Genomic DNA, 21,897 nt, shown 5'->3' with positions numbered 1-21,897 from the left:
GGGAGCAAGCCTGCCCTTCCACGCTCTCCCCTGACATGTCCACAAACCGAGTCTGAACCGAGTCTGAACGGAGCCGTTCCAGTGTGTATGGCCCTGTGCCAGATGTGTGGGCCTCCTGGGACTGCTGGTGGGGCGCGGGAGCCAGCTCTGGGTCCTTTTGACTTCACGATGTCCTCCCAGCGGAGTGATCTGGCTTCCTCACACACCCAGGCAGCATCCTTCCAGAACTGGGTCTTGGACGGTTTCCCTTGGCCTGGCCCATGAGCCCGTGGTTGGACTTGACCCTCGCTGCAGCGTTCCTAATCAATACCAGCCACCCCGACTGTTAGGGCTGAGCTGGGTCTCCCTGGTAGTTCATATGTTGGAGCCCAAACCCCCGGGACTTCGGAAAGTCCCTGTCTTTAGAGACAGTTCCTTTATAGAAGTGATTCAGGTAAAACGAGGCCATTGGGGTGGACCCTCATCCAACTGGACTGGAGTCCTTTACAACAAGAGGAAATTTGGGCACAGAGGGGATATGAGGGGCTCTGCACGGAGGAGAGACTATGTGAGGACACGAAGAAAGGCAGACGTGGGCAAGCCAAAGAGAGGAGCCTCAGATGACCCCACGACACTTTGACCTTGGCCTTCCAGATCCCAGAGTGTAAGAGAATAAATGTCTGTTGTTGAAGCCCTCCAGGCCGCGGCGTTTGGTTACGGCGCCCCCAGCAATCTGGCCCTGTCTCCGTGGAGGTGGGCTGGCTCGGGGCTTGGACAAGGGCTGGCTGAGCTGCGGACACAAGCATGGCCGAGGAGCGGGCCTGAGGGAGGAGAAGGCAGGGACCAGACATGGCACAACCACCACCCCGCTGACCTGTGCCAGACCCTTCCGAGGAACAATTCCCTGGCCTGCTTTGTTCCCCACATTCCCCTCCTATCAGGGATGGGAGCCCCCATTTCTTCATGGACAAGAGCACCCGGGAGCCAAGTTCTTGCCTTCTGCTTTCACAAACGTGTTCTAGGAGTAAGACCCAAGCTGGAGGGGGGAGGCAGCCTAGCAGGCTGCAGGGTGGGAGGGTCCAGCTCAGGCGTCCCCCAGGAAGCCCCACCCACGCGCACATCCCTGCCTCCCGTCACAGACACACAGAAAATGGAAAAGCTCCCAAGGAAGGGGGAGTGTGCAAGCAACGGAGAGGGGAAGCGGGCAAGAGCAATGCCGGGGCCCAGGAGGCACAGGGGGAGTGAAAATACTCATAGACGGCACCCTTCTGTCCCATGGGCCCTTTCCGAGAGAGAGAGCAAGGTACGGATGTGCTCCACCACCCCAGAGAAGCAGGACGAGAGAGAGAGAGAGAGAGAGAGAGAGAACCAGATGGAACCAGGAAAGGGAGGACCCCCCAGGTGGAGACGAGAGAAGGGAGCTGCTGAATTGCAGCCCACGGGAGCTTCGGCTTGAAGCTGCCTCCAGGAAGAGAAGCCCGCCCAGCCCCCGGCATCTGAGCACCTGCACAGCGAGCCACGAGCCACGAGTCACAGGGTGGTGAGGTCCCGGAGGCCCGTGTGACAGAGACAGAAAGTACACACCCGAAGAACAAGAAGCAAAAACAATTATTTGGGGGAAAAATACAGTGACAGGACACAACATGACCCAGTAGTAAACATTAGCTTACCTGGCCGCATTAGGGAAGTCGGGGACCCTGGCCTGCAGTTACTGTGGGGCTGCTGGGAGGCCGGGGAAGAGGAAGGTGGCTCAGCCAGCTGGGGCCACCCCACATTCTCCAGGCAGACTGCGCCCTGTGCCCCACCTCCCTCCCCGCCACCAAGCCCCACTGCCTGTCCCTTCCTCTGCATCCATGGGCTTGGGGTTATTCATCTGAGGCAATTTGAGGGAGCAGAGCTGCTTATTATAACGGATGTGTTGGGCAATTTTTAAAAAGCCCCAGAACCTAATGGCATGTCAGATTTTTTTTTTCTTTTTTTTTTTTTTTTACAGATTGAGAGAGAGAGAGAGAGAGAGAGAGATTACAAGTAGGCAGAGCAGCAGCCAGAGAGGGGAGGAAGCAGGCTCCCTGCCAAGCAGAGAGCCCGATACGGGGCTCGGCTCGATCCCAGAGACCCTGAGATCATGACCTGAGCTGAAGGCAGAGGCTTAACCCACTGAGCCACCCAGGCGCCCCGGCATGTCAGATTTTTTGCACTCAAATTCTCTCAAACTTTCAAGAACATTTCATTCCCACGTTACCTGATGCGTGGATATGCACGTGCCGTGCAGAAGTCTGCGTAGCTGTGTGGTTCCGTGTGGGTACGTGTGCTATGGTCGAGGGCATGCAGGATGCACTTCTGTGTCTGGGGTGGGGCGGGGAGGCTGTTTGTGCGCGTGTGCGCGTTGGACTCAGGGGTGTGAACATAGTGCGCATGTGTGTGAGGTCCGTGCACATGTCTGTGTGCGTGCGGCGTGTCATTGCATGGTAGATGTGTGCACATTGCACGCATGTAGGCGTGGGCCTTGCGTGCATGTGGTGTGTGACGCGTATGGTGTGCACGTCCCGGGACCATGCGCTGTGCACCGGGAGCGTGTGTGAGGTGTGTGCACGTGCACCTGTGTGCTGGTGCGGTGCGGGTGTGGGCAGCGTCTGCATGGTCTTGGGCACGGCGCACACACGCGTCCTCTCCCACAAGCACACCGGCTGCGGACACACATGGCATGCACAGAGGACTTATCTCACGTGCACCACCCACACTAGGCACAGACGTGCACGCCGCAGACACACGTGCACAGCACACACATACATGTGTGCACACTACATGCAAATACAAACACACCACATGCACACCTCACCCATCCCCCCACGCGACACACATGGGCACCGGACCCACTCTCACATCGCCTCCACACGCACACCACACAGTACACGCAGACACACACCGCCCCCAACCACCTGTAGCGCACGGGGAGCCCGGGCTGGCCCAGACCCAGCACGTGCATGCAGAGGTCAAGGGTTTGAGAACATGCACAGTGCATGCAGGTCCCCTTCCACCTGAGGACATCTGTCCCTGTTCCTGACTCAGAGATCCCCACGCGGCTGTGTGGACTCAGCCGCAGCTTCTTCCAGAAGGAATTCTCCAAAATTCTGGATGAGAATCACGATCACAGAGCCAGAGCGTCTGGGGGTCCCGAATCAGGAAAGCAGGGAGCCCTAGAACCTCACATGCATCCTCCAGCTCAGGCCCACTCACTGCACGGGGCACAGCCCTGACACGGCCTCATCCCAGAAAACTTTGGGGCCCCTGGTTAGGCTGGGGGCCCCCCTCTTCTGCATTCTCCTGGCCTCTTCTGCCTTTCAGACTTGTCACAGATTATAGTTCATTTTATATTTTTCTGATTTATAATATAAAGTTGTGATTTTATAACTCAATATTACTGTTTTCCTTCTCTGTCTCCCAAGCTAGCCCTTAAGCTCCTAGGGGTGGGATCTGTGTCAGATTCCCCCAGCATCCCCGGGGCTCGGCTGTGGCAGAAAGGAAGGGCTCACCTGTTTGTATTCTTGCTGAATGAACGGTGGACTCTTAAGAGTCACTGGAAGGCCTCTCTGGGCCATGTTGCCCATCTCCGTGCCATGTCGCCCATCTTCAAGTCTAATGTGGAACTTCCTGTGGGCCCTCCAGGGAGCGATTAGTGTTGGACGATCTGGGGCCCAACCACCTCTTCCTCCCGGGGTCCAGAGGCTTGGCCTTTGCCCAGCCCGTGCCTCTGCTGTGATTCCAGTGTGTCTGTGGGAGGAGGTGAGGGGTGGCGGGCTCTGCGGCAGGTGGTTGGGCCCGGGGTGGGCCAGCTCCGTGGACGGCCGGCTCTGTGGACAGTGGGGTGGGCTGCAGAGGCTGCCGATCCTTCCAGTGTCAGGGGCACGGCTCTAGATTCTAGGCCATACCATGGGGCTTCGAAGTGTGGTGAGTCCAGAGCATAGACCGACCTTGGCAGCTTGGGGGTACCACGACCCCTGACATCTGAAGGCCTGGTGTTTAGACTCCGCTTGGGCGGAGCTCCTTTGTCCCCGAGCACCCCTTGCCATAGAGAGGCCAGCCTTGGCCTTGGGGGCCTCAGAGGCAAGAACCTGATACCCTGGCCCTCATTATTTGGGGTTGTCTGCATGGATCCCAAGGATGCTGTTTTCTCACATGTAGAAGCAGGAGTTGAATATTAAACTAAGTCATCACCGTGTTACTGACAAGCTCCGTGCAGGAAAGGAAATTGTAACTGTATGAAATATTCATGCTTCACATTGCAGTGATGCTACGGGCAGCGTGTTGTTTTTGTTGTCGGTCTGGTTTTCTTTTTTCTTTTTCCAAAGTGGATTACAAAATGCCCTCCAGTGAGGAAACTGCTCACAGGGAGATTGTGTGCCTGGCCTGGGGCTGTTTTCTGGAAGAAGGGAGGTTTCGGGATCACAGAGGGAGAGGCCCTGAGAGCCGACAGGGGAAGGGGGAGGCTCCTCCATCCAGGTCACGGGCCCCCATCCCAAAATAGCCATGTCACGAGGCCCAGCAGGAGCAGCTCCCAAAAGCTCCTCCATACCAAGAAACTGTTATTCTTCCAGATACGTTAAAATCGTCACATAATTATTACCATTTTTTTTTGTAAGTACCACCACCTAACATCGGTCAAGAAATCTGGGTTAGAGTCCCTTGTCTGGGCTGTCCCTTTACATTCAGGTTTGGAGAAGCCCCCTGACCCCCAGGGCGCCATCAGATGGGGAGCCTGCTCCCCGCACAGCCGGTGCTCGGTGCCGGTAACCCCTACTCATCACCAGGACAGCGCTTGTTGGCACCATCGTCCTCCTGCTTCTGGAGGTGACAACACGGAGGCCAGCGGGGGGAAGGGGGACGCGGTCCACTCAGACCGTCATGGGCAGGACACGGCAGGTGAGACTTGACCCGAATCCCACTGACATCAAAGGCTTTGTCAGCTGGCAGAACTGCCACCAAACGCCACGTCGCGAGGCCTGGCTCTGGCTCACCACGGGCACGAAGACACAGACGGGTTTTCAACTTTTCAGAAGTTTTATTATAAAGAAACCGAGAGAAGCACTGGGCACCAAGACGGACACTGGCCGGGGCCAGGAAACCGCTGCAAACAACTTCAAGAACCAAAACCCAAAGCAAACCCGAAAATCACACACACGTTATGATAAACTGCATTTCTGTTCTCAACTTTGCTTCATAAATAGACGAAAGTCATGTTGGCAATTTTAAATAGACGGACACAGGGTTAAAAAAAAAAAAAGCGCAACGTCTCCAAGTGTGGCTCTAAGCGGTCAGGCTCTGGCCTCACGGGGGCAGGGGTCTGGCTCTGGCCACACGGGGATGTTGGGGGGAACAGTTTGGCGGTTGCTTTTGTGCACGTCTCCCTCAAGAGAAAAATGCAAAAAAAGAAAAAAAAATATGTGCTAAGGGGCCATATAAAATGCTCTTCCCCTTAAAGGAAACTACTCCCCTCCCCCACAAAACCATCTTATCGATGTCTTCAGCCCGGGTCTAAAACACTGAGTCAACTACTTACATGGAACCAACAGTTCAGAGGTTTGGTAATCTTTGTTCACACCGTAAAAGCGCGTTTGCACGTCCTCGGCCGGACGGCCCAGGCCCATGCATCTGGGGGTGGGTTTCGGTCAGAGGGCAGCCGCGGGGGAGCCTGGGCCGGGCGGGGCCGGACACAGAGTACGGTGTGCAGGGCGGGGGGCGGGGTCCACAGCAGCCCCGGAGCAGGCGGGTCGGGGGCAGAAGGTGCCCACAGGTGCTGCGGGCGGCGGTAGGCGGAGGACCGCCTCTGCAGGGTCTGGTGGGAGGTCGAGGAAGAGACTCGGCCCGTCGCTGTGTCACTGCTCTCTTCCCAATCATCCTGCTTCCTGCCCAGGCTTCCCTTCTGCTGTGGGCCCTTCAGGCTCTGAGCAGTGCCCCTCCAGCAAGCCTCAGGGAGGAGAGGGGAGGCGGGATTAGGTGAGGTAGAGCGATTTATCCCTGGGGAGCAGGCTGGGGAGAGAGGAAGGGCTGTCAGAGCCGTGGGAGCCTGGGGCGGGGGTGGGGGGGAGGCGGGGGACACGCGGGCCACCTGCTCGCTGGCTGGCCTTCACCTCCACCCTGGACGTGCACTACCCCTCTGAGAACAAGTGGGGCACACGGGTCCCTCCCCGACGGACAGGCCACCAGCCGAACCAAGCTCCTCTCCTAGCATCCATCCCAGCTGGGGACCAAGGGGTCCTCTGCCCTGGGGGGAGGAGGCTGCAGCGCCTCTGTCCGTCAGACCCCTCCCCCGTCCTGACCCCACCAGGGCTCTGGGGGCCCTTCTTAGCCATTTACAAACTTCACGTGGAATCAGAGGAGGGCAGGCGCCTTCTGTGTTTTAAAATAGGGAGCTCGCTCATGGAAAGCCAGGGGGACCTTGAGGGCATCGCGCCAAGAGAAATAAGTCCGAGGAAGACAAGTATCGAGTATCAGAGTCTATACACGAACCCCCAACCAAGCTGACAGAGAGAGCGGAGTGTGGTTGGGGGGTGGGGGGTAAAACAGGGGAAGGGTCAAAAGGCATGAACTTCGGGTCTAACATGAGTGAGCCTCAAGGCTGCCGTGGACAGCGTGGGGACTACAGTTAATAACACTGTGTTTTTGTAAGTTTCTGTATTTGGAAGTTGCTAAGAGAGTAGGTCTTAAACGCTCTCATAGGACAAGAAAACCATCTGTGAGTGGCCACGGATGCCGACTAGACTCAGGTGGGGGTCGGTCCCCAGCACACACGGGCCTACTCGGAGCCCATGTGGACGCCTGCAACTAACACGCTGGTTCTTCCTGCGTTCAGAAAACTGAGTAAAGCAGGTAGTGCTGCGGTCTGCCCTCTGTGTCGGGGGGAAGCTCAGACACGCTCCATCAAGTCCACTAGCGAGCCCCCAGCCCCACACTCTGATTTGGGGAAAGGAGCCTGCGGCAGGAGGGCAGGGGTGGGAGAGTCCGCCCCTGCTGTGGGGCAGGGGGATGGGAGGATCTGCACCTGCTGGGGGTTGGGGGTGGGGAAGGGGATTCCGGTTGAGCCTAGTCTGCCGTGCAGGTAGACTCTCACTGGACACCGGCTGTCAGCCGTGGGGCACATGCCATGTCTGCTGGCTCCCTGGCCACCCTGGCTGGATGAGGAGCAGAAATGCTGGGGTGAGGGGCAGCTGGAGGCCGGCAGCTGGGACGGCCACCTGTCCCGCCTTCCAGGATGTGGACCCGCTACTTGGACCCCAGACCCCGGGGGTGGCCACAGGATTGGTTCTTGCCAGGGGAATGGGAATCAGGGTTGGTGGGCAAAGGAACTGGGTGCCCTCTCCGCCCATTTCCCTCTTGCGCTGGCTGAGATGACAGGTCACTGACTCTTGGAGCAGGAAGACCTTCGCAAGGAAGGGCAGCTAGCATGGCCTTGAAAGGCTAAGGATGGGAGGGGAGGTCGGAGGATGAGGTCCACGTAAGGACCATGGAGGAGAAGCCAAGCGGACTGGGGGTTGGCGTGTCAGAGGGGTGCTGGACTGGAGCAGTGGGGGTCCCAGTAAGGCGTGTGACTCCTGCTGTTGGCTCGTTGGCCCTTGGCCGAGGATGCGGTGGACGCTGGGGGTGCTGCCCTCAGATCCCTGAACTGCCCTCCCAGAGGCCTCTGCTCCAGAGACCTGCCGCGTCCAGAGGCCGCACTCCCGGGCAGCCCACTGCCAACGGCTGATTGACACGGGGAACAAAAAGCCCTAACCTCACAGCGGGACCCCGTCTGTGGTGCACTCTGTGCTCCTGGTGGGATCGGGCGGAAGCGAGTCTCTGGCTGAGAGCCCATCCTCCCCGGGTCCTTCCCTGGCCTGGTCCCACCTCCCTCCCTCCCTTCCTCCTGCAGACCCTCCCTCAGTGTCATCAAGGGCACCCAAATCCTGCTGCCTGGGCTCTGCCTCTAGGGAACCCGACCTGAATGTCACAAGGCAGCCCTCGTGAGCAAACCGGGACGGGGGCGGGGGGGGAGCAGCCGGACTGAAGCTGGGCCCCTTTCCCAAGCGGAGCCTTGGCATCAGACCCGCCAAGACCCCCTTCTGGGGTCTCGCTTTGTTCTGCATCTTCTCGTGAAGACGCCGGGCAGCCAGCCCCCAGGAGGTACGGTTGCGGGGCCACGGTGACCCACAGGGCCTCGCCTTTCCCCATCCCTGGGCGGCCTGTGCCCCCTCTTCGGCTCGTCGGCGGTGGGGTGCTGGAGGGGACCCACCTGCACGTGCTGACGCCACACTCGGCGCTGGGGTAACTGCTCTCCCAGTCGCCGCTGCTGCTCGGGGGGTTGGACGGGCCCGGTGAGCGGGGTCCCGAACCGCTGGGGAACTCAGAGATGTGAGGGAAGTCCTGCCAAGGGGCAAGGAGGCGGGTGAGCAGGGCAGAGGTGATGGGGAGCACAGCGCAGGTGGGGGGGGTGGGAACCGGCCCTGCCCGCAGGAGCTCACAGGGACACTTCCTCTGGCTTCTAAAATCCTCGCCTCTGCCCCTCTGCCTGCAATGCTTCTTCCCCTTCTGGAGCTGAGCACCTTTTGGAAAACTCAGCCCTTCTCCCAGCTGCATCTGGGAGTGAAGGGCTCTGCTTTCAGGGCCTTTCCTCTTCCGGCCTCGGTGTCCCAGTCTGTAAAATGGAGCTGTGGCACTGAGCCACACAAATCTTGTAACAGCGTGAGTGTAACGGTCAGCGGGTCAGGCCTCCGAGGCTCTGGGGAGAGCCAGGGTCCGGGGCTGACCGGGCAGAACCTGCACAGCCTCAGCCCCTCGGGCCAGAGAGCAGAACTGGACAGAGGGCAAGAGAAGGACGGGCTTGGGATATCCTAAGACTCTGAAGACTCTGGGAACTTGTCAACTGCTCACTGCAGCCCGTACCTCTCAAGGAAGGCGGTCTAGACCCACTTCACAGATGTGGTGACTGAGGCTCAGAGAGGTAAGGTCCCAAAGCCAAGAGGCGGGGCCGGTATCTGAAATCCTGCACTGCCTGCCCTCCCCGCACAGGGATCTGAAGCGCACGTTCCCACGGGCCCTGCTTACCTGCGGCCCCGGAGGTGAGGGGCTCATCGCCAGCTGCACCTGCAGTGCCATGGGAGTGGGCAAGACCGGAGCCTGGGGGGCCGGAGACATGCTAACAGGCGGACTGAGGAGGGTGCCCTGGGCGTGGGGCGGCAGTGGCAGCTGCTGGTGCAGTGGGGGGCTGAGTGGGAAGGAGGGTGGCGGCGGCGGGGACGCGCTGAGGCCTGGCAGCAGGGACTTGGACCCCAGCGTCCGGGCCAGGCTGGCAGGGGAGGCCCCGCTGCGGAAGGCCTGCAGGTCCGACGGCGTCAGGAAGGAGGCCAGGCCTGGCATGGCATACATAGGCTGCTTGGGTGGCAGCATTTTGGCCGGCGGGTTCGCCTGCGTGCCTTTGGTCTCACCCTGCTCTGGGGAGCTCTGCAAAGAGACAGACACCAGTCACTCTGGAGAAGACGAATAAGCCAGAACTTGGGCCGTGAGACCCCCTGGGTCTGCAACCTGCCGACATGGTCCCTGGCTGGCTCTCTGGCCCCTTGTCGGGGAGCTAATGGCAAGCCCGAGGTAATTCCGGGTCCTTGGCGCACTTGGCTCTGACCATCAACCGCCCCCTGCGTTAATTCCTCGAGCTCAGCCTGGACCGTGATGCTGGCCTCATTAAGCCAGGCCTCCCTCTACGCTCCTCTCCAGCCTCTACGCCTTGCCTGTGCTGTTCCCTTGGCTTGGAACGCCCTCCCTGCTTGGCCCTTTGTGGCCTGATTGCGCTCTGTGACAGCTTCCAGACGAACGCCCAGACGCTCGTCATTTCAGGCAAGCTGCTTAAACCCACTGAATGCTCCGTTCCTTCTGGAAGAATTAAATGAAACGACATGCATGTATAGCACCCGGGACGAGTGTGGCACACGGCAGGTGCAGGGAGACGTGACCCCACTGGGCCTCTCTGTCCTTCCCAGGAACTATGGCGTTGACCCTTCCCAAGGGCCTTGGTGCCCCCCTTGATCAGGGCTGGGCCGACGGGCCAGGGTGTTACCTTGGAGACAAGGCTCGCCCTGTAGGCTGCCAGAGCCTTCAGATACTCCTTCTTTGCCGCTTCGGTCTTTCTCTTGTAAGCCTGAAAGATCCAAAACATGGACAACATCGGGGAGAGGTCAGGGAATCAGCCGGAGGCATTTGCCTCTGAGCTCTTCTGCTCCCTGTTCTCCCTGGATGCCCTTGAGAGGGGCCGGGGCACACGGTCAGTGGGGAGGAAGCCCTGGCCTGGACTCCAGGCTGGCACGGTTGGAGGGACAAGACGGACAGAGATGCTTATTCTCACTTAACAGAAGAGGAAGCAGAAATTGGAGTGGTTAGGCCACTCGTGAACGCAGCCGGCAAACAGCAGAACTGGAAGGGCTCTAGCCTTCCAGCTTACAAATGGGCAAACTGAGTCAGGAGAGACCCCTGCAGGAGGCTTCTCCTGATTTCAGGCATTCCAAGTCTGTCACTGGCTCCAGGGGCTTTGAGGCCAGGGGAGGGCCCTGGAAGGGACAGACTCACCTGCTTCTGCTCTTCTCCCAAGCTGTCCCACATGGAGGCCACGATTTTGGACACATCCCCGAAGGTAGCACTGGGGTTCTGTCCCTTGATGGCAGCCTGAGTGTCTCTGAAGAAGAGCGCATAGGCCGACACAGGCTTCTGTGGCTCGTTGGGGTCCTTCTTCTTCTTCTTCTTTGGGTTCTTGGTCTTTTTTCCTGGGTCGGTGGAAGGTCTCTTCTCTCCCGACATCTGCACAGGGAAAAGGAGTCAGAAAAGCAGAGACACCATGGACTTCCCCCTACAGGTTCCGCACCCCAGCCTGAGGTGGAGGGGACCTTCCCCAGCAGCCCCACTGCCTGCCTGTCTGAGCACGTGCAGGCAACGACAGGTGGGCCACGCCCCCCACACCCGGCTCCAGCTCACGCCGTGCGGGCCACACTGTCATGCTCTCTGCATGAGAGGCAAAGCACACACACACACACACACGTGCACACACACATGCAAACGCACACACATGCACACACGCACACACATGTCCTGGGTAGGAGCTAGAACCCCGGGGGTTATTGTTTAACTCATGAATGAAAATCATCAAGGTGGCAAAGTTGATTCAAAGAGAAAAAGTGCCCTACAGAGCAGTGAAATGATCACCTTTGGGGCTTTTAATCTTTTCTCCCAGGCAGAAGTCATTTGCGTCTCTATAGGGAGACATTAATTCACCTTATAATCAGACCAAAATTGTTTACCTCTCTGCCACTTCTTTCCCAAGGTAACATCTACGTTTGCAGAGTGTAAAATCCCCTAATGGATCAGGAGTAAGGAATCCCAACAACGGTACACTCTCCTAGAGAAGCTGGGGGCTCCCGCGCGAGCCCGCGGACCGGCATGTGGTATACCACTGAAAGTGCGCGTGGCCCTGGGCTCAGCCCAAGTTTTGAGGATATCAATTTTTCTGAACCGTCCTCCCTTGGGGTCACAAATAAACCCCAAAGATGATCCTTAGTCATCCACAAACTTTCAGGTGTGTGACTTGGGGCAGGGGACTTAGGGCCAGGGCCCTGTGAAGTTGCGGGACGGGAAAGAGTTTATGTGACTCGGTGGGCATGGCCTCGCTCCAGACGCCTGGCCTCAGAAGCAGGACCGCAATCCTGTTGAGGGTGCGACTCAAGGCTTGCGGGATGGGAGCCGCGTAGGGATGCTGGCCACAGACCTTAGTAGGTCACCAGTAGGACCCTCAGGCCACATGGGGACCAGGAACTTTGGTCAAAGCCCTGGATCCTACAGTGAAGACTATCACTCTCTGCACCAAGCAGATGACACCAGGAATCGATAAGGAAATTGTGGGCCACTGGGACGGGGGATGGCGAGGGGAAGCCGGTAGCCATGCAGCATCTGTTCCTCCCTCTCTCTGCAGCCAGACTGACGTAACCGATCTGCCAATCGGAGAGGACAATGGCCTTGACCACACAGGGCCGTCATGAGGACCCCATGGGTTAATGCTGGTTACCGTGGGGATGCAGCTGGACCAGATCCAGAGGCACCCGCCCAGCCCCGGCAGTCAGGGTCCCAGTCAGGTGGCATGGGCGCCATGGTCACTGCCCCAGGTGACTGCAGGGCCCCCACGGGGAAAGGGATGAGAGCCCTCAGGAAGAAGAAATGGAGGTGCGGTTTGGGGGATCATGTTTGGGTTCTGCCATGGGCTCATGGGGAGAGTCGTAGTGAGCGCTGCTGTCCCTGGGCTCTCCGGCCTCTGTCTTCCACCCCAGTGAAATCGGATGCCTTCCCACAGCCAGGGGGAGTTGTCAGTGCAAAGGAAGGACAAGCCTGGACAGCTAGTGACCTCTCACCCCTGACGTATTCTTTAAAGGCGGGACCACCCATGATTCCAGGGATGCTGGGGGTTGGGGCATGTCCCCAGGGGGAACGGGTCAGTTCCGGTGCCGCCCAGAGGTGTCCTCTGCTGGGCTGCACAGCTTTGTCAGAAAAACCTTCTCCTACAAGGCCAAAGTGGCCATAAGACGTGACCCTGAGGATCTTGCTGATGCCATCAATGTCACCGAGATGACCCATGGGCCATTGAGGAATAAGCCTTCACCACGTTGTCACAGGATTCTCTCATCTGCCCCCTTGGCCATTGGTGAGCGTTGTCTCTGCTTTATACACGAGGCCCTGGGAGCAGAGGGGCACAACTTGGCAAGGACACTCAGCAAATCTAGCGGCTGCAGCCACATAGCCCCAAGTCCAAGCTCGGCCATCTTTACTGACCAGGGGCTCAGCCGGCAGACCCCACACTACCTGCTGATTTCCCTCCTCCGTGCCCTCCAGCAAATGCTACGGTTGTGCTCTTCCGGTCTGGACTCCAGGCCAGTGATGCCCGTTTCCACATAGGGCCCACCCACTTGCTGACGGGAGGGCATCTCAGGGCCCCGCGTGGCCTCCCGACCTACCTTGAAATGCGCTTCTGATTCCTCCTCCTGAGTTGAACTGGAGGGGGAGGGTGTGGCTGACTTGCTCCCTGGGGGGGATGGGGAGCTATGGGCGATGCCGCTCCGGATGCCCATCTGAGAGATGAGCTGGGACTGGCTGAGGGCGCTCATGTGGCTGGCCAGCATCGCCGGGCGGCCCAGCAGGGGCCCCGGCCGGCCGGAGTCGTAGGCAGCGACCTCCGAGTGGACCATCTCCTGGATCTGAGAGAGGAGAACAGGGCATGGTGAGCCAGAGAGGACCTGCCCACCCCCATCACACAGCGGGACTCCGAGGAGGGGCAGGTCCATGAGAAGGGGGACCAGCTCCCTTAGGCCTGGGTGGGCGTGGCCCTTCTACTTTGACCCCACTGAGATTCAGGACACTGGGGGGGCGGCCTTCAGCTCCTTGACTGTTTGCCTTCTGTTGAGATTCACCCTGGACAGATGGGCAGCAGTTCAGTCCTTGCTGGAGCGCTCAGGCCAGCACTGAATTGATCATTTTATGACATCGAATCCGACCTCCCGGAACACGGTGTTTCTCTTCATTTATTCACTGTGCGGTCCAGCAGAGAAGAGTGCAGAGGCTCGAAGCCGACTGCATTCTGAAGCCTGGTTTGGCGTCTTATAAGCTGGGTGACTCTGGCTAAGTTACTTAACCTCTCTGTGCCCCCACTTCTTTGTCGGAAAAATGCGGATAATAATTAAGCCTACCTTCAAGAATTGGTTAGGACGAAATGTGCCTGGCACCTAGTAAGCCATATATTGGGTAAGGGTTTGTTAAATACATAGAATAAATAAATCCCTTAATAAAGCTATATATATTTCTCTTCCTCTCAGCCAGTAATTTTCTTATTAAATCTTCCCTATGATATTTCTAATTGGTAATTTTTGGACTACAAGAAAGATCCTGACTTTCATATACAGGCATTGCTCACACCAAACACGTATGTGGGACAGTGTGTCCTTTTCACTTAAAAATCTTAAATACATACACAGGCACATGGTGGAGTGCGGCATACCAGTCTGCGTCCTCTTACAATTATTTTTATTGCTTTTGCATCTGTGTTTATTTTCCCTTTTTATTTCTGATGCCAAGTAGCTGTGTTTTCCTCTCATGTTTCCTTCATTAGGCAAGCTCGTGGCTTTTCCATTTTTATTATGTGGGAGGTTTTCTCCTCCTCAAAAGAATCAGATTTCATATTTGTTTATCGCTTCTCTGTTTTCTGATTCCTTAATATCTAATCATCTGTATCTTTATTAATTACGTCCTTTGATTCTAAAAGATGTGTAACTGTTCTTTCCGCCCTGCCAGCCCTTCCCCCCCCCCCCCGGCCGCCCCCCCACCCCCGATTTTGGTCACGTTTCTAATTCATTATTTCCATTCTCAACGTTTAGAAATATGTTGCATGCCATGAAGTTGCCTCTGGGCGTGACTTTGACATTTCTCATAGACTTCACCACGTTAAAATTTTCGTTAGTATTCTTTTCTTTTTTTTTTTTAAAGATTTTATTATTTTATTTATTTGACAGAGAGAGAGATCACAAGTAGGCAGAGAGGCAGGCAGAGAGAGAAGGAGGAAGCAGGCTCCCTGCGGAGCAGAGAGCCCAATGCGGGGCTCTCTCTGAGATCATGACCTGAGCCGAAGGCAGCGGCTTAACCCACTGAGCCACCCAGGCGCCCCATCGTTAGTGTTCTTTTCTGTGTGTCTATTTCAATTTTTTATTTTCTTTCGTCCAAGAGTTGTTTAAAAAAATGTTCTGGAAAAAGAAAGTTTTGAAATTTCTAAGAGGTTCATTTTTTTGTTGTTGTTTCTTTTCCCTTTGCTACTCATTTCTAGTGACACAGGTGATCAAAGGACATCCTCTGTACCACTTGCACTCCTGAGACTTTGGTAAGGTTTCCTTGGGACCGAAACATCTTTATACTTTGTACCTGTTCCTTAGCCCTCAGGAACAGAGCGAGCCTGGTGCAAATTAATCTGGTCTCTTAGCGGCCATGGGCTATGGTTTTGATTCCTTCCTGACTTTTTTGGCACGTCTAAGTTGCCTGCAATTTTCTGCTTCCATCACAATCTTCCTTCAACACTTAAAGTGTTTTGTTTGGGGAATGTGATGTTGGTTTTTATTGCAAAAGGAAAACTGCCTATTACGTCTTCATTATGGATTGAATGTTAATAGTATCTAGAGTGCCTCCCTTTTGCCTTCAGCTCAGCGGAGTCTGATCCGAACATCGCCATCCTTGCCTGGGTATGTATTTGTTTGAATTTGTCTGGTGTGTCCTCAGTTCTGAGAAACTTTCTTTTCCAGGTTTCTCTCCACTTAAACTTTTTTTGAGGGGGGAGGTAATTATCTTTGGCAAATGCTGGCTGGCATTTCTGTTGTGTGGTTTTTGAAAGGCTGATTTTTATAATATTTTCCATGGCTATTTTGGTTCCCATACATTCTTGAGTTACATACATAGGTTAGCTACATAAATATATACTTTTTAAACTGCCTACTTCATCTAGATTTCAGCACTAATAGCATATACCTAGGATAATATTGCTGTATTTTTAACCTGCTTCTATGCTTTTTGTAGTTAAGTTCCCAGTTGCATTATTGTGAATGCATGTTGCTTTTTAAAAATTTCCTTCTCAAAGGTTTACATGTTTTAACTCCCCAATGATTCAGTTCTTATATTTAAAAAAATCAGCTTGACAAGGTTTCTGAGAATTAAATTTTGCTTTTCTATGAAGGTAGCATCAGTGGCTTTTTATGTAGCTTTCAAATTAAATAATTTATTTATACTTTCACATTTTCTTTTTGAATAATATTAGCCTCTAGGGCAGAGGCTCAAACAGGAATCATTTGCCCAGAAACCTGGCTATGTCTAGAGACATTTCTGGCTTTCACAGCTGATGTGTGTGTATGAAGGTTGTTCTAGGAGCATCTCGTGGAGAGAGGTCAGAGGCGTTCCCAAATGTCTTACAATGTGTAGAATGCCCCCTACACACACACACACACACACACACACACCCCACATATCCAACAAAGTATTATGTATCCAAAGATGTCAATTGTGCTGAAGTTGAGAACCCCTGCTCCATAACTATGATTTTTGCCCCATGAGGAGCATTTTAACTGTACCATATAAATATTTTTTAAAAATATTCTACAACTGAAGATTTTATTTGATTTTTTTTTTTTTTTTACCTTAAGTTATTTGGAGAAGAGTCCTTATTTATCGTATCCTTTTGTTGTGATGGTCCGAAAACATGATTCCTAGAATTTTATCTTTTTGGTCCTGGGGTTTTCATGACGGCTTAGGGTATGATCGTTTTTGGTAAAATGTTCCCGTGCATCGGAAATTGTGTTTATGCTGTAATATACACATTTCTCGATGTGTCTATTGCATAAACTGTTTCGACTACTTCAGGTGTGATATGCCAAGAAAAATGAGTTAGAGCGGCTCCCACTGCTCCTGTGTTCCCCTCAGTCTCTCTACAGAATTTAAACAGGTTTCCTCGTATATACTGATGTGATGTTACTCATTGTTACAAAAGTTCCAGAATGCTGTATTTTCATGATGACTTCTCCTTCTTAGGAGGATCTAAAAGCATCTTCACCTCAATTAATGTTTTTATCTTAGATCTGACTTTACCTGGGATCTATATCTCTCTTTATTTTGCCATTTTATATTACTGTACACCACTTTAAGTGTGCATCTTATTAAGAGCATAGAGGTAGCTTTTGGTTCTGAGCTCTTACTTTTTGTGAAATATATATTGTGTTACTATAGTAATCATAAAGAAACAGACTTTAAGTGCTCTGTTGCAAAGAGTAAAAGATTTTACACAGAATTCGATTAAAAAGTGGACAAAGAACTTGAATCATATTTTGAAGATGTCCAAGTGGCCAACAAGTTGTGGAAAGGTGCAGGGCATCACTTATCGTCAGGCAGGTGTGGATCAAAGCCACAATGAGATACCATCTCTCATCTGCTGGGATGGCTATTATCAGAAAGAGAAAAGATACAGGGTTGTGAGTTCATCCACGTTGGGCCAAAAAAAAAAAAAAAAAGATACGAGATCAAAGTGCTGACAAGGCTGTGGAAAAGGGGGACCCGTGCGCGCTGTTGGTGGGAAAGTAAATTGGAACAGCTCCTGTGGAAAACAGTCTGGAGTTTCCTCAAAAAATTGAAAAGAGAACTACCATGTGACCCAGCCACACCAATTCTGGGTATTGATCCAAAAGAAATAAAATCACGACCCTGAAGAGGTATCTGTGTCCCCCATGTTCACTGCATTATTTATCACAGCCGAGACATGGGAACAACCTCGTGTCGTTGAACAGGTGAATGGATAGAGAAAATGTGAGGCTATATACCCTGTTATTCGACCATAAAAAAGAAGGAAATTCTGCCTTTTGCAACAGTATGGATGGGCCTCAAAGGCGTTATACCAGATGACATAAGTCAGACAGAGAGAGACAGAGACTGTGGGTTCTCACTCCTGCGGGGGTCTAAAAGAGCCGAACTCAAAGAAAGAGAGAGAGAGCATGGCGGTTTCCAGGGCCAGGGACTGGACAAATGTGTGAAGGAGGTCAAAGGGCACAAATTCTAGCTTCGGGATGAACAAGGTGTGGGGATCTAATGCGCACTGTGGGGACTCTAATTAATAATACCTATTATACACTTGAAAGCTATTAAGAATGTAGATCTTAAAAATTATCACTGAACACACACACACGCACACAAAGGTAATTATGTGAGGGGATGGAGGTATTAACGATCCTCGTTGTAGTAATAATCGCACAAAATATATGCATGCACCAAATCATCCTGTAGACTTTCAAATCACGTAGGTTAAATGTTAGTGATATCTCAATAAAGCTGGAAAAAATTTTAACTCTCAAGAAAATAAAGAGTAGAAGGTTTTAAAATCTCTTCTCTAAACATCCCTCTTTCCGTTTCAATGCATACACTCTCTTCCTTCCCTGAGTCTTAAATAAGAGTCTGACATTATTTCCTCAAGGGCAATATGGCCTTGGGGTTCTACGTTTAGGACCTGCCGGTTTTTTGGTTTTTTTTTTTTTTTATTCCTTCCCAGCAGCGTGCTTAGAATTGTTCAACTAGATCTTCCTGACTCCGTAATTTAATATAGTGCCAACATGGGATAATGGCAGACTTGAATTTTTGCAAATCTGCAAAGTGGGAAATGCTCTCAAAGTTGTTCTAATTTGCACTGTCCTGATTACTAGAGAGGCTCAACATCTTTGCATAAGTTTACTGGCCATTTGGGTTTCTATTTATGCTGCTGTTGGAGTGTAAGCTAGCCAGTAAGGTAAACGCTTCCGGAAGCAATCACATAATACACAAGTACGCTGAAGATGTGCCATCCTGTAACCTAACAATTCTACTCCAAGATATTTATTACAAAGAACTTTCCCAGATGCATAAGAAGACATATATGCTGCAGGATAAATTTTAAAGACATTAGAATGATAAAGCGATTGTCCCTTCGATAGAAGGCTGAGCATTGGCTCATGAACTTCTGGGGTTATCTGTTTCTATGGGAAGGTGTGCCTTTGTCTTTGACCAAGCTATCGTACAACTTTGTAAGCTGTAGAAAATTGAAATTAATGCATCTTATTTTTTAGCATTAAACTTTTTTCATTGTGGGGGCGCTGGGGTGGCTAGGTTGGTTAAGTGTCCGACTTGATCTCAGCTCAGGTCTCAATCTCAAGGTCATGAGTTCAGGGCCCATGCTGGACTCCACAATGGGTGTGGCGCCTACTTAAAAAAATTTTTTTTCATTGTGGTAAAATACATATAACATAAAATTTACCATCTTAACCACTTTTTTTCAAGATTTATTTGAGAGAGGGAGAGAGCGCGTGTGTGTGCACTCACAGATGGGGAGAAGAGCAGAGGGAAGGAGTTCTGAGCCCCCACTGAGCGGGGAGCAGGAAGGGAAGCAGGGCTGATTCCACAGCCCATGAGATCATGACCTGAGCCAAAACCAAGTGTCCGTTGCTTAACCAACTGAGCACACAGGCGCCTCCTATGTTAACCATTGTTAAGTGTACCGCTGACATCACACCATTGGGCAACCATCACCACCATCCATTTCCAGAGCTCCTTCTATCTTGCAAAACTGAAGCTCAACCCATGAAACAGTAACCTCCTCTTCTTCCCTCTCTGTGGCGCCAGGCAACCACCACTTGACTACTGAGACATCTGACCGCTAGGCTATGAGTCTGACTACCCGGGGTTCCTCTGGTAAGTGGAATCATACAGCATTTGTTCTTCTGTGACTGGCTTAGTTCACTAAGCATCCTGTCCTCAATGTTCACCCATGCTGGAGCCTACATCAGACTCTCCTTCCTTCAAAGGCTGAATAAAATTCCATTGTCTGTGTACACTGCATTCTGTTTGTCCACTCGTCTGTTGATGGACACTTGGGTTGTTGCTTCCACATTCTTGCTGTTGGGAATAATGTTGCTACAAACATGGGTGTTTAAGTACCTCTTCATTCTCTGGAGTATGCGCTCAGAAATAGAATTGCTCGATGATATAGTAATTCCATTTTTAATTTTTGAGGAGCTGCCATATTGTTTTCTATAGGGGCTGCACCATTTTACATTCCCACCCATAGTGCACGAGGGTTCCAGTGTCTCCATATCCTGGCCAACGCTTACTAGTTTTTTTTTTTATAGTAGCCATCCTAGTGGGTGGAACACAGTGAATTCTCATCCATAAAAATGCAAACAAATGTTGTCTGGGGTAGAGGTACGATTGATTCCACCTTGTAGAAAAGAAGATTCTAAACATATTCTCTGGCTCTATAGATATCAACCAGTTTTGTGTTTGTTAGAAAATTGATGTCAGCATTCTTGGTAGCTGATATCTATGCGTATCCATCAGAGTCTCCTTTGAGCCAATTGTAATATATTATTGGCTTTCTCATTAATGAATGAGTTAAATAATTGGATATGTCTTCATTTTATATTCACACCAGAGTCATGATGTTACCTTTCAAAACAGATACATGATAACAAAGATGTTCATTATGGTGTTTTCCAAATTCCAGAAAAAAATGTTCACCCATTAGTGAAATGATGAAATCTGGGATCTATTCACATAATGGAACTCTGTACGGTTAAAGGGAATGACCTACAGTTCCGCCTGCAGTGTGGGTAGACTCAGCAACGGCAATGAGGAAAAGAGTTTTAGGAACATGCACTATAATACGTTTAGGTACATGTTTAAAACATAAAACATGACTATAGAGTGTTGAAGGATGTATAAAAATGTAGTAAAAGCATTAAAAAATACCCTCAGGAAAAGAAAGACAGATACAAAGCCCACTTAATTTGTACCCGTAATACTTTAATTTTTCAAAAACAGATCCGAAGCAAATTGTAATCAATCCTAAAAATCAGGGGCTCTTCTGAGCTCCATGCTGAGGCTGAACTCACAGGGGTCTGGGAAGTCCGGGAAGGCGGCCAGCACACCCGCCACCGAGCTGTGTAACACACGCAAAAAAAGGGATGCTCTCTCCCCTGAGTGCCAGGTTGGGCACCGAAGCCCCACTCCCTGGCCAGCTGCCTCCTCACTGGATGCCCCACGAGCATGTCAACATGCTGGAAATCGAACTCCGTTCTCCTCTGGACTGTTTCTAACCACTAAGTGGCCCTGTCAGCCTTTCACCAACCAACCTTGATCTCTCCGTGTTCCTCTCCACCCCACCCCCCACCCCGCCACCCCAGACACCCCTCTGCAGTCTCTGCCTCTACAGGGAACCTTAGTCCCTCCCACACCTCTCCCTCCCAAGTGCAGTCTGCTCTCATTTTCCCCGATTCATGTCTGTTCTCCCCACCTCCTGCCAGCCTGTTTCCCGAACACTCACAGGAGGGACTCTAAAATACACGAATGAGACCACGCTACTCCCCTCCTTAAAATCCTTCCTGGGCATCCCGCATCCCGATCCTCTTGGAACACAATCCACTCCCCTCTCCACAGTCTTCAGGGTCGTGCATTACGGAGCCCTGATGCTCCAGCCCTTCTTGCAAACTGTCCCCGCCGCTGACTGCCTCTCTCACTTGCCTCGGCCTCCTTCTCTCAGATCACCAAGTGCAGGAGGCCTTCCGCAGCCTCAGCTTTCTGTGCCCAAGCGTTCCTCCCCTTGGTCTCTGCGTGTGGCTCCTCATCTTCCAGATCTTAACTTGAATGCCACCTCCTCAGGGAAGCCTTCCCTGACCACTTTGTCTAACATCTAAACACAACCGTTACTCTGCGTCATCATATTGACTGTTTCCTTCATAACAGTTATTTCGAGCTGTAACTATTTTGTTGCTTTGTCTCTTGTCTCCTGAGAACATCCTCTGCCGAGGGCAGAAGGGAGGTTGAGCGCCCAGAAGTGTGCCCCCTGACCGTGACAGGAGTGTGTGGAAAGGCTTGGGCTCCCTCTCCGAGTTGTGTTCCATGGTCTCCCCGGAGTGTCTGCCGTGGGGCTGCGTTCCAGCGGCCACAGAATCACGACTCACCAGCCCGCTCTCTCCTGGCTTCCTTCCCTTCCAGTATCTGTTCCCTTCCTCTTTTGCAGGGCCTTCTGGGGTCAGCCCCCCACAAAATACCAGCACCCAAACCTTTGCTGGTCTGGTTTTAGGAGATCCCAATTAAGACACCAGTCCCCTCTCGGGCACCTATGCTGGTTACTGGAGTGATCCTTCTTGAGTATAAAGGTCTCCTCCCAGCTCAGAATCTTTTAGAAGCTCCTGCAGGGCCTGCTAGCCTTGTCCTAGGCTTGTGAAACAAAGAATCACCCCACCTCTGTCTTCCCAACCTCTCCAGATCCTTCCATGACGTCCCCCGGGACATGTGGGTTTCCCTCTAAATGGAGGC

The 21,897-nt window shown here is 52.7% G+C and overlaps 1 protein-coding gene across 5 annotated transcripts in view; it reads right to left on the bottom strand.

The window, feature by feature from the left end:
• Nucleotides 1-5,018: 5,018 nt before the first annotated feature.
• TOX2 (TOX high mobility group box family member 2) overlaps nt 5,019-21,897 on the bottom strand; it is a 132,165-nt gene continuing 115,286 nt past the window's right edge. For 4 of the 5 annotated variants that reach the window (XM_045980106.1, XM_045980107.1, XM_045980104.1 and 1 more), the window contains exons 4-9: nt 12,996-13,235; nt 10,570-10,797; nt 10,064-10,144; nt 9,058-9,453; nt 8,246-8,376; nt 5,019-6,006 (exon numbers count right to left, since the gene is read on the bottom strand). In XM_045980106.1, coding sequence (XP_045836062.1) covers nt 5,970-6,006; nt 8,246-8,376; nt 9,058-9,453; nt 10,064-10,144; nt 10,570-10,797; nt 12,996-13,235 — 1,113 coding nt within the window. In that variant the 3' untranslated portion in view covers nt 5,019-5,969. The remainder of the gene's footprint in view (nt 6,007-8,245; nt 8,377-9,057; nt 9,454-10,063; nt 10,145-10,569; nt 10,798-12,995; nt 13,236-21,897) is intronic. The other variant, XM_045980105.1, reaches the window with a different exon arrangement.

This window comes from Meles meles, chromosome 16 (assembly GCF_922984935.1).
Source record: "Meles meles chromosome 16, mMelMel3.1 paternal haplotype, whole genome shotgun sequence".
Taxonomy (NCBI): domain Eukaryota; kingdom Metazoa; phylum Chordata; class Mammalia; order Carnivora; family Mustelidae; genus Meles; species Meles meles.
This window is presented reverse-complemented; position numbering and strand designations above follow the sequence as displayed.